Genomic DNA, 16,457 nt, shown 5'->3' on the forward strand with positions numbered 1-16,457 from the left:
TTGCAGACTTTCTGCTGCTCTGTCTCAAGTAGAGGAAAATATAGCCAACCATATTATTATGTCCTATGAGAAAAGTATCACCTTGTTAGTCGTAGGTGTTTTTCTTGTTCTATCAGAATAACAAGTAGGAGAGAAAATCGCCGGAATGTTACTCACTCGTTTGATGGAGCTACGGGTCTTCTCCTTCCACTCGTGGCTGCTCAGCTCCAGAGTGCAGTGAACATAGGTTTCTCTGTCATATGAGCCCAAGATGAAGAGTCTGCGGGCAGAGGGAAAACACAATGCGTCAGACAAGAGATCCAGTGTCGTGAAAAACTAACTGCATTCCTAATTTCTTTTTTTTTCTCCCCCTGCAGTAATCGCACTTAAAAGTTTCCAATCAGAAGATATCACAAAGAAAACCCAAGTTAAATGCAGCAATAACTGACATCAAGTATGATGATGATGATGATTTTTCAAAAATTGGATTCAAGGCCAGACTTTGGCTCTCCAAAACATAATCAGCAATTCATTTAAGGTAAATTTTATCTTTAAATAAAAATAAACATGTAAAAAAATAATAATAATAATCTCCACTATCACAAGCTACAAGAAAGGGACGAAAGAGCCCCATGTGATTCCAGAACCGCAGGTTGCAGACCTCTGGCCTAGTGGTTAGCACGTCTGCCTCACATTCTGAGATTTTGACTCCAGCATTCTTTCATATCATCTTATCTTTGCAAAAGTCTGTGTGAAGTTTTCCAGGCCAAACATAATTTGAATGTGCTCTAAATGTCCTGTAAAGTGCAAACTGATGAAAATAAATGTTGGTTTGTTGTGATTGTATTACTGGTAATGTTTTATGTGCTTTGTGATCGCGAAGGGGATGGAAAACACTATATAAAGATGACTTGTTTTTGCATTGGCCTTTTAAGCACAGTAGGGGGCAGCAGTTTCCTAAAAATATGCTCCTGTGGAGACCGTTCCCTCCAAGAATAGAATTGTCAATAATATTGTCCTTTTTTCCCCCTAACTTTTTGCTGACTGTTTTTGTTTACTAACCTGATTTTTTTCCAGTATATTTAACACTTTTTCCTGCCCAATAGCCTCTTCACTAATGCTTCTGACAAGAGGGCAATAATAAGGTTAATAGCCGGGATGTGCGGTGATCACGCTGTGATTAGTCACGCTGGGATTGGTCACATGACACGTGGACGCCATCTTGTTACCCTGCCGAAACAGAGTTGGCCAAACTCTCTCTATATACGGCTCCGTATGTTATGGTGAAGCACTGCCACCTGCCGGCACTGGCACGGTACTTTAATGGCTCTGCCGTGCACTTAGAAATCGATTTTGTGGCTGATCATAAAGACCAAATATATCACACACATTCATTAAATATATCAGACTACTGAACGTCAGCTTTGAGACATTAATTTTAATGATTAAATGATTGACATTATTGGATTACAAATGAAAGTCAACGTAAAGCACGGACCACTAAATAATAATTTAATGCAAGTATTATTCGATATATATATATATATATATATTTTTTTTTTTGCTTACTCTTCACGTGCAGGGGAGGGGACAAGGAGGCTAGTACTTTGTTGCAGCTCTTGAGAATTTTCACATATATATATGAATAAAACGTCAGCCAAGAAGATTTTTTTTAAGTCTAAACCAGAAATGTTTAACTTAAAATCCCCTTTATGGTTTGACAATGAAGAAAACTTAAATCACCTCTGTGAAGCTTGTGCCTCTTACGTATCCACGTAAGCCTTAAAAAATTGAACTACTGCTCCCTGCTGTACTCAAGAGGTCAATACAAAAGCCTCCAATAATGGTATGAAATACAGGAACAGGTCAAATATAGTAAGAACTGCAATTAACAACAGTTGATTAACTAATGGCACTTTAGATATGGATCAGAACTAGAACTCTTCCCAGTAATTATCTAATGATTGCTTTGGGCTATTTCTTTCTGCTAATTTAGTTGAAATGCACTTTAGCTTTCACTTGTTTAGTGCTGATATTTATTTTATTTTTTTTTTTTTTTTTTTACTTATATTGGTAATTGTGCTTGATTTGCTGCCACACCTCCCTCTTGCGTTAGGTTAGTACACCCTCGTTTAAACTACATGAGTACAGTTCAGTTTGAAATTCGTTAATTTGGGCCCAAGACTTTGTTTGTTTTGTTTTTTTCATTTTTTTCCCTTTTTCCGATTGGGAAAACCCGTGTTCTTGTCCATGTTACGTCCACTACACATTAAAGAAAACCAGTTGAACCGCACACAAGCAAAACCTATGGTGACAAAGAGCACATGGATCAATAGTCCTGTAACATTTTGTAAATCTAATCACAGAGCTGAAGAGAAATTCACAGTTGGTCTAGTTTTATTCCAATTAAAGTATAATGAGTGGGAGGCTACTTTGCCACACGGCCTTTCTGTCGATTTGAATACTCTCTCTTTCCAAGCTGAGTCATTTTGTAACAAACAAGTAGAAGGCAATTTTTTTTCAAATCTTAATGTTCTATGCCAGACTTTGGGAATTGTATAGCACGACTCATTTGTACCTGATAAAACAAGGCAAGTGTAATGTCCACTTTATACCAAGGCTTTCATTCATCCAACCATTTTCTTGATTAGTGTTGGAGGCGAGATTTTGGGTACATCCTGGACACGGCCAATTTAGAGTATTCAATAGTGATGGGAAAACGAAGCTTCATGAAGCACTTGTGATATTTTTTGACTCCCCTAAATAGTGCTCTTGGTTTAAATATAAAGGCTAGTGCAAAGGAAATTGATTACATTTCCACTGCATCTTTCAACCAAGAGTGCCATCTAGAGGAGTCAAAAAATATCACAAGTGCTTCATGAAGCTTCGTTTTCCCATCACTAGTATTCAATAACCTAACATTCACTCCTTCATTTGGGAATATGGGAGGAAGCCACAACTCCAACACCAAGCTGCAGATAAAGCTAACAAATTATTTAAAATTCAGTTTGGGTTTTACAAATGCCAACAAAGCGGAGTTAGTCTCATTTGAGAAATTTAAAATCGCGTCAATTTCAATTCCCATTTCAACAAAGCTCTATGCAGATCTTGCGCATAACGAGATCAGTGATTTAAGAGGGCTGTGGCAGTTGGATTGTAATGGACGCAACATGAATTATTAAAACATGAGCACGATTTGCTCGTACTGCTGTACTCTATCCACCGCACTAAAGCGAGGTTCACACGTTCAGTAAGACAAGTGTCTGGCACTTGCCAACAATATTTATCTGGCGAATAGATAGAACCACAGCGGTCAAACAAAATCCTTTCCCGATTCCTAGTCAAGATACGTTTGGATCAGATCAAGTGCTTTTGTTATAGTAAGTACCAGTGAAAACAATCCTCCATCGTTGACAACTCGTGCTGGTCCTCACTAAACATCTGTTCAACACTACACGTTTTCCTCTGTACCAAATATTCTATACTTTGTTTAAAAAACAAATCAGAAAATGAATGAATGACTGAATAAAATGCATTGTGTTGGATGGCGGGGAAAAAAAATACTGTTTTTATTTACCCAAATATTTCAAGAAAGGCAATTTTAGAGCTCTAATTTTAATATCATGATTAGGGTTGCAGCTATCGAATATTTTAGTATTTGAATACTCGACTGAAAAGTCTATTGAGAACTCGAGTGTTCGGATAAAATAAATTTTTGCTTGGATAAAGAGTAATTTTAAGTACACAAAATATCAATATCGGCCCTGACCAGCACAGCATAACAGCATTATGAAATGAACATTCAATTAATTCATTCAAATGAAGTGACTGACCTGCTACATTCAATAAGAGTCACTTTGAGACGGCCTTCCACGAGTCTGCTGTCCTGGATTGACAATTCCAAATCAGAGGTCGATCCCAGAGGTGGCTGTACTTGGAATGGGAAGAAAGGCTTGTACCTGAAAAGAAACAGAAAACATAAAAAAAGAAAAAAAGAAGAGATATTATATCAATTTAGGGTGGTGTGGTCACAACATAGGGAAATACTGTATTTTTTTAAATACAAAACATGCTTTGATTTTAAAACATTGCTAGCCTTGCGTTGGAAGATCCCATTCAAATGCTAACAGGAAGTTAGCATTGACTTGGAGTGTTTTTCCTTCAAAATAAAAAATATTCACACACAAACGCAGTGGCAACACAATTTTAATGCATTAAATATGTTTTTAAATAATCTGCATTTGTTTCTGCCAAAAATCGGCATCGGCCTGAAAAAATGCATAACGGTCGCGCCCTACGAGTTATATTGTATTACTGGTCAAACTGATCATATTCTGATGATCAAAATATTCTATGGTCCGCGATTTGACAACATAAACATAATTTATAAGACTAATTGGGGAACCATGGTCTACTATGAGTGTTGTCATGAAAACTGCTCCTGTTCAAGTTGCTCACAAAACCAATGCGGATTTAGCTTAAAAAGTAACATTTCCCAGTTTTAATAGGAGCTGTAATGGCTGAATTACCTCTTGTGGGCACCAGTCCCAGCCCTCCCCTCCACATGACTACCATCTGTGACAACACAGAAAATCCCAAGGTCCTATTTTGATTCAATCAGGCTGCTCACCATTACATCACCTTCCCACACTCACGCTGCATGATTGTTGGATTCACAGACTGGTTCTGTGGCTCAAAATATACATATATATTTTTTAATGAAGTAATTTGACACATAAAGAATGAAACAAAGACACACCGCCTAAGGTTGTGCAGTTCAATGTACAACTGTCTTCATCCAGGCCACTCATGACCTTCAACAGTAGAAGGTGCCAATCGGAGGGATTACGTTATTCAAAAGTGATTCAGACTGCGGGGACGAGCATGACGTCATCCAACACTCCACCTCTGCCCACCCCCAAGAAATGGGGGCGAACACTTGAACACACTGGGAAGTTAAAAAGGATTGAACATTTTAAACTCCACAATGCATCTATTTAAAGAGACCCAACCACAAACTGTGAGCAAAGAGCTGTTGGGACCCAACAGACATGTACCGGTAGCCTCGGGGGACAATCCAGGGCTACAATGGGAGGCTATGTATATAGCAAATATTGACTGGGTGCTGAACAAGCTGCTTCATGGCAGCAGGTTAAAAAATAATAATAAGCCATTGGGGAAAAACAAAAAAACACATGATATCCTCAACAAGTTTTTTTACATGTGATGCATTTGAAGAAACACTAAGCTTATTATGTGTTGTAAGCGCAGAGACCAAATGACACGATAAAACTGCCTGCTTACAAAGACTTGCAACAGTTCTAAAAATAAATATCAACAAGTCAACTTCTCATCGGAATATGAAGCAATAATCCATCTTTTATTTTAAGCTTTTTAAAAATAAGACTGCTCCCGTCAGTCTCTTCTTGAAGGTATAATAAAATGCATGGAGATTGACATTCCACGTTTTTTGCCCTGATGAACTCCTTTGTTGGTTTGGGAGTCTGTTTTCAGCCATTATCTCGCTGCATGATGTAGGATTTCCAAATCAATGTGGTTGTATTGTTCTTTTAAATTGCCAGACAAACTGTTTTTGTTGATGGCTACATTATCAATAAAGGTTAATGAGTCAGTCCAGAAGAAGCTATGCAAGCCCGAGACACGTCATTACAACAAATGCGTTTCACAAAATGAGTTTCACCGAGATCACAAGTAAGTCCTTTCTTTCATACAAACATAGGAAGAGAAAAAATAATAATCGAGATAGGAAATCACAATTGCATTAGTTTTCAAAAGCGCTCAGCACAGCCAAGTAGACATTCAGGCTTATTTATTGTTTGAATTAACCTAGCCTGGCAAGAGCCAGATAGATCATGTGAATCGATCAAAAAAAGTTCTCCACAATATCAATCTGGGACCAATCCAGTGTGACGTGCTCGTCGGGAGAGGCGGGACATTCAGTACGGATCGAATGATTTTTTTATTCCAAATAATTTGATTGACAATGATTTTTGCTTCAATCTATAGATGTGCAAGGAATTGTAATGATCTACTTCAGTCTGACTGGAAAGAACAGCTCCAAGCTGAAAAAGAGAAAACGTTTATTGGAATAACTTGATCGTGATTTTTCCTTTCAACTCTCTAATGTGGCTACAACTTGTATATTAGACCGCGTGGAGCCACACTGCCCCTCAGTGGCCAAATCGGGTACAACGTGAACAACGCTGCAAATTAAAAAGGCACACAAAGACAAAGGCAAGACAGTATAAAATATCGATTTTGGGACATTTAAAATCGATTCTGAATCATAATAAATGAGATTCTTATGAGAATCGATTTTTTTGGCACATCCCTAATTTTTAGACTGGTTTTGATGTGCTCGATAAATTATACTTCAAAGAAAATTAGATGTGGCCCTTGCATCATTCTATTTTTCTGTATATGGCCCTCATTAGAATACGAAGGGCTGGCCCGGCCATTTGGCATACAGGACAGATGCCCGGTATCTTTTAGGGCCAATGCGGTGCTATTTAATTATCATTTTCCTCCATTTCACCTCAAGATGAATTTTGAGGGAGCAGCCCATTAATCCATTTACAATGTAGATAGCAAACTGACCCATTCAACATCAGTTGTAGCCAGGGGTGGTCAGGAGTCTGGCCGGGCCAGCTGATTTTTGTTGTTGTTGTGCCATTCAAGCCCTATTAATCAGTCTGGACACCCGAAAGAAAGAAAGGTATCAGATGCATACGCCGGCTAACTAATAATTCATAAAGACAATGCTGACTGCCTACCTGATTTTGTAGTTGGGTAGTGTGTGTTTCTTTTTGATGACCCGTTTGAGTTGGTTAACGATGATGGAGGTGAGCTGGGGAAGAGGCCTGCCTTCAAACTGGGACTTGACCTCAAAATCCACAAGTGGGTCCTCGAGGAAGGAGAAGGACCAATGGCTGAAGGGCACGCGGGTGAACTGCAGCCTCAGCTTGCCCACCACGCGCCTCATTTTCACGAACAGGTAAGCAGACTTCCAAAACACCAACTCCACGTCAATGGCGAGATGGAAGCCGCCGTTGTACTCAATGTCCACCTCAAAGTTGAGCTCCTCCGGCATGCCGTCCTCGTTCAAATGCACCGGCTTCATAAGTTTGGCCGTCTTAAAGACCGGAAGAGAATTGCCTAAAGAAATATCTCGCAGGCTAAGTCCCTCCAGCAGTCGACCTGCTGTCTTGGTTTGCAGCAGCTCCTCAAACTCTACCTTGATTTTTTTGGTGAGCCAGTGTCTGACGACAGGAGTGTCTCGCAGCTCCCTAAACAGGAACAAAAAGATAGCATTGAGGAAATGACAGGTTTCGGGCTTGTCCGCGTCCACCGAGTCGCTGTTCGCAGGCAGCGACGGTTGTTGTTGTTGTTTGGGGCTGCCGCCGGTCCCAGTCGCTTCCTGCTGTCTGGTTGAGGCGGCCTCTTGCGGCTTGGAACCAGCAGAGGCTGTGCCATCCTGCTGCTGCAGCTGGCCTGGATCGACATGCTGGGAATTAAAGTAATCCTTCAACGCGTTATCGGGCACTACTTTGGCGTACTGCTGCGTCCTCTCTACGGGCTCTGGGCTCCTCCGGTAGATCAACAAGAACTGTAAAATCAACGTAATGACTGCTCCGGAGAATGCAGAAATAAGGATTAAGTAAATCATTTCGAGCAGCTGCCTCGACGCCCTGTCGGAGTCAAATTATTTTCATAATCAATGCTTTAGTCGTGTTAACAAAGCAAGTTCCACCTGGTCGCTTTCGAAGCTGCCATATCATCTGCTTCTTTCCGGAGCTTGGGGATCTCCTCCTGATTGGACAAACGCATGACGTCACTCGGCGTAATGACGGAAGTAGGACGTTGGTTTTTGTGTGGCGTTCACGGTAAACCGGATTTGTCGGAGTTCCGTTTGAGGGAAACCTTTTCCACGGAACAACATCCGACCGAATCATTACGACCTAATTTGACGCGCGCCAGTTTTAGTTTCACAAAAATAGCAAAGAGGCGAATAAGCAAAGACGTTTTGGGAAACTTTTTATGTCAGACCAACCATAATAACACAAGAATGTACAAACTCAAACGATAGATTAACTCAATTTTCCGGCGGTTGAAATGTTAGAAATCAGAGCTCATTCCATTTAATCCAATTCATTTTCAATGGCCGTACGGTAGTTTAGCCTACCCACAATGCACCACGCCGCTACTCATAATGCACCGTGCAGTCCAGATGCGCACTTCGCTTATACTCTTTTTAGGGAGGCTGCATTTGAAATGTAAAAGCACCATAAAAAGCTCGTAGAGTGAAGATAAAAAAAAATAAAAAAGGCAGCAACAGCAACATGTACACACACGCAAAGAATGTGTGGCTTCCTCAGTTTCCCTGAAGCTGTTCACCTGTGAGGCTCCTCACCTGCCTCTGTCCTCAGAGAAGTACAGTAACAACTGTACTGTGTATTTGTTTTGAGATTTATTGTTATCATTTAACAATTATATTTAACTGTAAAACATAAAGTAACGACACAAGAGGAGCTCCACTTCCAAAAGTGTGTTTCTTTAATGCAAGGAGGAATCCTGGAATCCAATCGTTTTGGGAAGGTTTTCTATAAAGGACCCTCCCACCAAGTTGCAAAGTTAACATTTTCGAATTGTTCTTGAACGCAGCATTAAATCGACGCTACTACCTACCTGTTCTTTTTTTCTTTTCTTTTCTTTTTTTCTTTTTGTCCCCCCCATGGCTGGAGTCAACATTTTTAAACCCTCAACACTGACCTGGATGACTGCAGAGGCTTCAAAAATGAGCACTTTGAGAATATGTAAAGAACCATTTGGTAAGTGCCATAGCTCACTTCTACCTATTCTTAAAATATTTGTATTTACTTGGGACAACTTGGATTATTTCCATTTCATTTTAGCAGTAGCCTACAAAGTAGCACGTGTGGCAAGTGTTACCTGTTGGCACCGGACAAGATACAAAGGAGATGGAGTCCTATTTGACTCAGGACTGTAGTTATAATTACATGGATTATTAATAGGGCAATTTGCTTAATTTACTTTGGTTTAGATAGATAGATAGATAGATAGATAGATAGATAGATAGATAGATAGATAGATAGATAGATAGATAGATAGATAGATAGATAGATAGATAGATAGATAGATAGATAGATAGATGGATGAAAATAGAACCAGTTTTGACTCAAATTAGGCACGATACATGTTTTGTATTGTTAAAACATGTCAGACAGGCAATAACAAAATATGCGCAATACTGTCATGCAATATATAGTATAGTAAAATCACAATTAGGCTACAAGTAATGTGTATGAAAAACTATGGCAGCATATTGCTAAATAAACATACATATAACAAATATCAGGTTTTATTGTGAAATTGTTCATGTAATAATGTAATAAATTTCTTTTTTTTTCTACAAGATAAGTCATCACATAATTTCATGGTATGTTTGGTGCAGTGTATAGAAATTTTAAATGCAAGATTTTAATTTAAAAAAATAACTAAACATAATTAAAATTTAATGACAATCTATTTTATTTATTTATTTATTATATATAAATATAATATATTTTCTACAAGATAAGTTATCACATAATTTCATGGTAAGTTTGGTGCAGTGTATAGAAATTTTAAATGTAAGATTTTAATTAACATTTTAACTAAACATAATTAAAATTGAATGACAATCTATTTTATTTATTTATTTATTATATATAAATATAATATATTTTCTACAAGATAAGTTATCACATAATTTCATGGTAAGTTTGGTGCAGTGTATAGAAATTTTAAGTGTAAGATTTTAATAAAATGTTTAAATAAACATAATTAAAATGTAATGAAGTATCTATTTTATTTATTTAATAAATATAAATATAATATATATTATTAGATATGATTTATCTATATTTATACATTATTTATTTATTCTCAACTTGCAGCAACAATATAAGGAAAATAAGAAGCATCCAACAATGCTGGCTGCTAACAAAATGCTTATAGGAGACATGGGTGGTCAAACAGTAAACTAGTGAGATTCACCTGCATGGAATTATAGCCCATGAGCAATGTATGATCATGTGGTTTGTATTTCATCTCTTGAACGTCATCCTGAGCGTGTAGTAGCATGTCCTTGCATTCCCAGAAAGGGAGAAACAATGCGCTACTGATCTAAGGTTTGAAATTATCTTTGAGCTAGTTGGTTCATCTTATATTCTTATTTTTTTATGTGTGGGTTGATTTTTTTTTAAAGTATTTTACAGCCATGGTGATTGCCACGTAAATCACATTTGTCATCTATAGAAGGCTGGAAGAGTATGAGTTTATGGTAAAACAGTTTAATGTGATATTAATGCAAATGTCCAATTCCCACGAGTGCAACGCATGCTAACGTTCACGCAGTAAAAGGTGTTAAATGTCTTGTGACTGACCTGCAAATTAAACTAAAAGAATAACAACCACTCTCACCCTTACTTAGTGGAAGTTTCTTGAGATTAAATCAAGACAAACCACACTGTTTACAATCTTTATTTTTTATTTTTTTACTGACACCCCAATCCAGGTCCAGAAAGTAAAAGCTAGTGTTCATTTTATCCTCCATTTTTAAACTCAGTCTCAGTTTTAGTCCAGTTTCAATCACGCGTGCTAGTTTTTATCATAGTAAGTCAACCTCATCCAGTTTTTATTTATATGAACTTTTAATTGACTATAAATCCAGCATTTTAGTCTTTATTTAATGCTGCATTGGAGGATGGTCGGGAGTGGGATATATCCGAGTTCTTTTTTTTCCCAATTCCGTTCTGAAAGCGTTTGAGGCGAAAGTAAGCAACCAAAATGGCGGATTGTGATAAATTGATTAAAAAAAAAAAAAAACTCCAGCAAACTTACCTTCTCGCAATTTTGCTTCATTTATTGTTTAAGCATAAGCATTCCGTACTGTTCAGTAGTTCACCGTATAATTTCATGCCGCAGTAGAAGAAACATGTTTATAATAATAGTGGCCATTACCTTAACAAAACTGTGTTTGGAAGCAGACAGAATCATCTCAGAGCCAGTGGAGGACACCGACACCACCACCTTTGTGGCCGAATTTGTGAGTACTTGTTTGCTTTTATTCTCTCCTTTTGTGTTGTGTGTGTGTGGACTGTCTCCGTGTCTTAACTGTTCCTCTTATTGTTTTCTTTACGTGGGTTACACCTTCCTTCCTTCCATTGAAGTTACATGTATGTCTTTTTGGTATTAAGAGATGTCAAATTGCTGCAAGCACACCAGGGCTGACTGAGGAACAAGTGTCAGCATGCTGTTTGCCGTCTTTGCACAGTTATTTTCTCCCATAGTTGAGGGCTTATATGTGTGTCAGGCTGCATTTTAAGCTTCCACAAAAGGCGTCTTTATTTTTAGCTTGATTTAGTTTTCTATTATTAACTGGTCTTTTCTTTTTTTCTCTGCCGCAGTCGTTAGAAGCCAATTACCCCGTGCAAGTAACCGATCCGAATGGTAAGCATGTTACTCAGAGCACAAACACCAAACATCTTGTTGACCTCCAATTTATTCGGATTTTTAAGCTATTTTGTCATTGACTATGGGAAACAATTATTATACGGTAATAATATTTTATTCATTTCCTATCCTGGTTGATGAGAAGCTGGAGCCTATCCCTTACAGTACTTCCTGACTTTGGGTGAGAGGCAGGCTACAACCTGGCTGGTTGCTCGGCAGAAGTCAGGCGAGTGAACTGCTCCACCAGTAAAGCCTTTGGATGGGTCATTGCTCAGTGCTAATCACTTAAGCTGTGATTCTTAAAATGTTGATAAATACTCCGAGCGGTAATGGGGCTCTCTCAAGTGGTAGGCAAAAATAATCACATGATTAAATACAAATGAATTTTACATTTGAAGCATGACATTTATTAAAACGTTAACATGTAAAATAATTTGATCCAGTCTAGTTTTTCTTTTTCTTTTAAGTGAAGCACTTTCATTCAGATCAGTTGTATTTAACTATCACGTTCAGTATACATTTGCATTAATTGTTATGAATTGTGTTTTTATACATTTAGGTACAAATTTCATTTAAATTTTATGTGCAATACAGTTTAACTCATTCACTGCCATTGACAGCTATAGACGTCAAAAATTCGAATTGTTTCTATTAGTTTACCATTTTTTTCAAAAGTATGGAAACCTAAAAAAAAATATTGTACATTTAGAACAGATATAAAATTTGTGATTAATCGTGAGGTTTTTTAGTTTTTAGTTGATAAGGGGCAGACAAAACAAGTTTTACTTCTTTCTGTCCCCTTTTATTCTTTTGTTTTATTTGGAATTTGAATGTGGCTTTTTATTGTCTTTTTTTCTTTTAAAAATTAATGAAATAAATTGATTAATTTAGTTAACTAGTGAAGTCATACAGATAATTATGATTAAAAAAATGTATTTGCCTGATGCCCCTACATTTTTAATAATCTTTTCTTAAAAAAAATGTATATATATAAAAAAATTTAAATTAAAAGAAAAGAAAAAGAAAGAAGAAAAGATTAAGAATTAGAAGCATCAGGGGAGCAAAAAAAATTCGTAATTCATCGCATGACTTCACTAGTCAACTCACAATTAATCACAAATTTTATATCTGTTCTAAATGTACAATATTTTTTCCCCTTATGTTTTCATACTCTTGTTAACAAAAGTGGGGGGGAAAATATTAAACTAATAGAAATAGTTCAAATTAATTTTTGACGTCTATAGCCATCAATGGCACCTGAAGGAACTTTGCAAATGTAGTTAGCTTCTGGTGGTGCTTGCAGCTCGTGTCAGACAAAATGGGTCGACCGCCGCTTACCTTCCACAGATGGGGCCCTCAGGTGGTTGTCTCCGAGTCCCGTGGTTCGGGCTCCCGCAGCTTGTCTCTCTCTGTTTTACTCTGCTAACTTTTGCTAGGTTTTGCCGCTAGCTGCTCTCGTTATCCGCTCTAGCTTGTTCTTGCGAGCTGCTCTTGTTAGCCGCTCCAGTGAGTTTTTGCTAGCCATTCCAATTTTTTTTTGATAATAATCGGAGGCACCGTAGTGCGTGTGCATAAAAATGGTTGCATTTTATTAGTTCACCACTAAGTTGTACTAAATATTACACACTGCACCTTTCAACGAAGAGTTAGTTCCGAATGTCCTGGAATTGAAAAGCGTGTCAGATCGAGTGATGAGGTGGAAACTTAAAATCCAAATAAAATATATAATTAGTGGTTATGCCCCACAGGTAGGATGTGAATCAGAAGAGAAAGAAATGTCCGATGCCAAGTTTAGAGAAGAAAATAGAGATATTTTAACGACAATTTTCTGGCCTTCATTTTAATGATATCAATATGGAATGTTTCATCATGGGTGCTTCAGGCTGTATTCAGTCGCCTGATGATGTCATCACAGAGGTTCAAAATGTCAGTAGCACAGTCACAGTCATTCACTGGTGGCAACTGGTATTTCATTTCTGGCTTTCCTTATCAATGTATTGACCTGGCTTGCGATTAAGAGTCTGGTGCTGACTAATGACATTGATGCCATCACTTTGTCTGACTTCCTGCCTCACCCATTCTGGTATGTGAAACTTGATACTGCTAGAGTAGTAAGTGTGTGTGTGTGGGGGGGGGGGGGGGGGGCTCCGTGGAGAAGGCAGTAGATTCTTAAGAGATTAAAGGTTAGACTGGCTACTCTATTTCATCCAACCGTGTCAAAGATACAGTATGGAGATTGTGAAATGATGACATCGGTCCTAATGTTACATTGTTTAGCAGAGTTTGATTTTTGGATGATGGGGTAATTCAAATACAAAGCGTAATAAGACAGGGCCGGAAAAAAAAACAACGAGAAACCAAAAATCGTAACAAAAATCACAGCACTTACAAGCAAAAGTCTGACGTGAGGAAACTGTTGAGAGCGAAAGTTTCTTGTGATAAAAGCTCTCCAGTATTGAATGTGAAGTATCAACCCCCCCCCCCCCCCCCCCAGATGCTGTGACACTCCACCTGAGCTCCATGCCCTCTGGATACTTGAGCCCCTCCGACAGAATCAAGCAGGTCAGTATTAGGAGTATTAACCAATTGTTTGAATCATCAAAACTATCGTCATCATAAATCTAAAATTCAGTTTCACCTCACACAAACTTTGCAAAATGGTGTCTTTCCGGTAGGATTGCTGTTTGTCACTCCATTGTTTATATTTATAGGTTTAATTGTCAATGCTCAAACGGTACAGTAACAATGTGTCACCTACTGGCAGAACTACGGTGCCCTTGAAGTGTAATAAACACAACAGCAAAAAAACAAAACACCAAACACAAAAGCAAAGAGCTAAACACAACCACAAAAAAAAAGAAAGAAAAAAAGCTGAACAGAGCAGAAAATGAAAAAAAAAAAATTCAAAAAAATGATTTAACAATTATTCATCACTGTGTTAGGAAGATACATTTTACTTGTAAATAGTTAAATTGTATCTTTTCACATCTAGAAAAGCTCTACAGAATATAAAATGAAATAAAAACTAGTAGTGGTAGTCTCCCATCAACTGTACAAATATAACTTTTATTTTATGGCCCTGAGAAATGGTTGGCGGGCCACAAATGGCCCCCGGGCCATAGTTTGGACACCACTGATCTAATCTCTAAGTTACACCTACTGCGTTTTCTGTTACAGCCAGTGAAAGATACTGAAGAATGTACCTGCCCAACATCTACGTCACCAGGTACACAGCAGGAGTCAAATCAAACAATTAGCATACTAGATGAAAATGTCATATTCATGTCCTCTATATTTGTGTACGTCTCTGGCAAGAAGACTACCCCGAAGAAATGCAATTACATCTAAACGGCCCGTGTGAAAAGTGCCGCCGTCCAGCACCTCCGCCCAAGATCAGCGACCTCCTGAATGACAAAGATCTTCTGGACTTATTGCGACTCAAACTGGACCCCAACCACTGCACTGTCAAAAACTGGAAGAACTTTGCGAGCCGCTGGGGGATGAGCTACGATGAACTCACCCTGCTGGAGCACCGGACCCAAGGTTCCCTGTCCCACAGCCCCACCCAGGAGTTCCTACTGCGTTACAACCAGAAACCCGTCGCCGAGCTCACTGAACTGTGTCGCTTTTACCAGCGAATCGACGTGTTGCTGTTGCTGCAGAGCTGGATGGAAAAGGATTGGCCGTCGCGCTGGCGGCGAGCAAATTAAATGTATTCGCTAATTATCTTGTCACTCTTTTTTCCTTGTTTTTTGTTTCGTTATGATTTTGAACATACTGTCTGATATGCTTTGGACCACATCATATTGTTTGCCAGCTTTTATAACAATATCAAAATGTTCAACAGCTTGAATTAAAAAAAAAAATTGGGGGGAAATTGTGGATAACCAAAATAATTTTCTGACTTTTGTTTTTAAAATGACAGACTTAATTCTCCCAAGTGATTGACTCATAATAGATCATGTAGTTAATAAGTTACCAAACTGTTTCAGGGTTTTTACTTTCTGAGCAGGGATTAATCCGATATGTCAAGTTCTTCATCTTTGAATGTTTTATGATACTCTACTGCTGAATTGGTGACTGTGCTCGTATGTTGGTCTGTTGGAAGACGTTGGAATCGATTTTTGCGTGTAACCCGTCTTCTCAGTACTACAAACATTCATTTTTAATTGACTTGTATCATTACAGGATTGGGAATTTGGGACCTTCAACTAGTGTTAATTTCGTCTATTAAAACTAAACTAAAACTCGACTGGACTAAAACCGTCATTAATAAACAACAAACATTTTGTAGACTAATGAAGACGAGATGAAAAATGTACTAAAATCTATGGACATTTAGTTCATGAACAAAAACGAGACGAAAATTATTATAATCTGCAGTTAGCGACAGACAAGAGGTGGATTTACGGTGAACAGTTTAAAAAAAAAAAAAGTAAATTATATTTTAACAACGTAACATTAATCCAACAGCTAAAACGTTCCAACAATAATGTTACTCCGACTGCTAACTAATGCTGGCTAATTTGCTAGCTCATAGCATGAAGCCATAGTAGCCACTTGTTTGATATACTGTAATTGTGTGTCAAGTTGTTTTTAATCAAAAAGATAATATAAAATTTTATGTGAAATAGTTTTAGATCTGAAATGTTCAACATAATCTGCTGACAAAAAAATATACAGGGGTAAAATGATTGTCCTGACTAAAACTAGACTCAAATGTTGGCAGTTTTTGTTGACTAAAAGTAGATGAATAAAATTATGTTTTTTTGGACTTAAATAAATAAGACTAAAATGCAAGACTAAAAATGGAATAAACAAAAACCGGATGACTGATAAAAACTAGCAAGCGTGATTGCTGGACTAAAACTGGGACTAAATTTAAAAATGGCGGATAAAATTAACACTACCTCCAACCCTGCAGTCCTAAATCCAAGTCCGTA

General features: G+C 37.8%; 2 protein-coding genes across 9 annotated transcripts in view; one reads left to right on the top strand and one right to left on the bottom strand.

Annotated features, from left to right (window-relative positions):
- Positions 1–7,842, bottom strand: part of pdzd8 (PDZ domain containing 8) — a 26,660-nt gene extending 18,818 nt beyond the window's left edge. The window contains exons 1-4 of one of the 2 annotated variants that reach the window (XM_086093539.1): positions 7,751–7,842; positions 6,774–7,286; positions 3,813–3,938; positions 157–259 (exon numbers count right to left, since the gene is read on the bottom strand). In XM_086093539.1, the coding sequence (XP_085949665.1) occupies positions 157–259; positions 3,813–3,938; positions 6,774–7,286; positions 7,751–7,827 (819 nt within the window). In that variant the 5' untranslated portion in view covers positions 7,828–7,842. Of the gene's footprint in view, positions 1–156; positions 260–3,812; positions 3,939–6,773 lie in introns of both variants that reach the window. The other variant, XM_086093538.1, reaches the window with a different exon arrangement.
- edaradd (EDAR-associated death domain) lies at positions 6,951–15,240 on the top strand. Of its 7 annotated transcripts, none has more exons than XM_086093540.1 (7): positions 6,951–8,828; positions 11,046–11,107; positions 11,469–11,511; positions 11,660–11,740; positions 14,009–14,076; positions 14,692–14,740; positions 14,830–15,240. In XM_086093540.1, the coding sequence occupies exons 1-7, from the start codon at positions 8,732–8,734 to the stop codon at positions 15,222–15,224; spliced, it is 795 nt and encodes a 264-aa protein (XP_085949666.1). In that variant the 5' UTR covers positions 6,951–8,731; the 3' UTR covers positions 15,225–15,240. The 7 variants fall into 7 exon arrangements, with proteins under 7 accessions (XP_085949666.1, XP_085949672.1, XP_085949669.1 ...); XM_086093546.1 differs by having other exon boundaries at positions 6,955–8,828; positions 11,049–11,107; positions 11,680–11,740; XM_086093542.1 differs by having other exon boundaries at positions 6,958–8,828; positions 14,833–15,240.
- Positions 15,241–16,457: the final 1,217 nt, after the last annotated feature.

This window comes from Leptonotus elevatus, chromosome 13 (assembly GCF_054856555.1).
Source record: "Leptonotus elevatus isolate MCC_2025b chromosome 13, RoL_Lele_1.0, whole genome shotgun sequence".
NCBI lineage: Eukaryota > Metazoa > Chordata > Actinopteri > Syngnathiformes > Syngnathidae > Leptonotus > Leptonotus elevatus.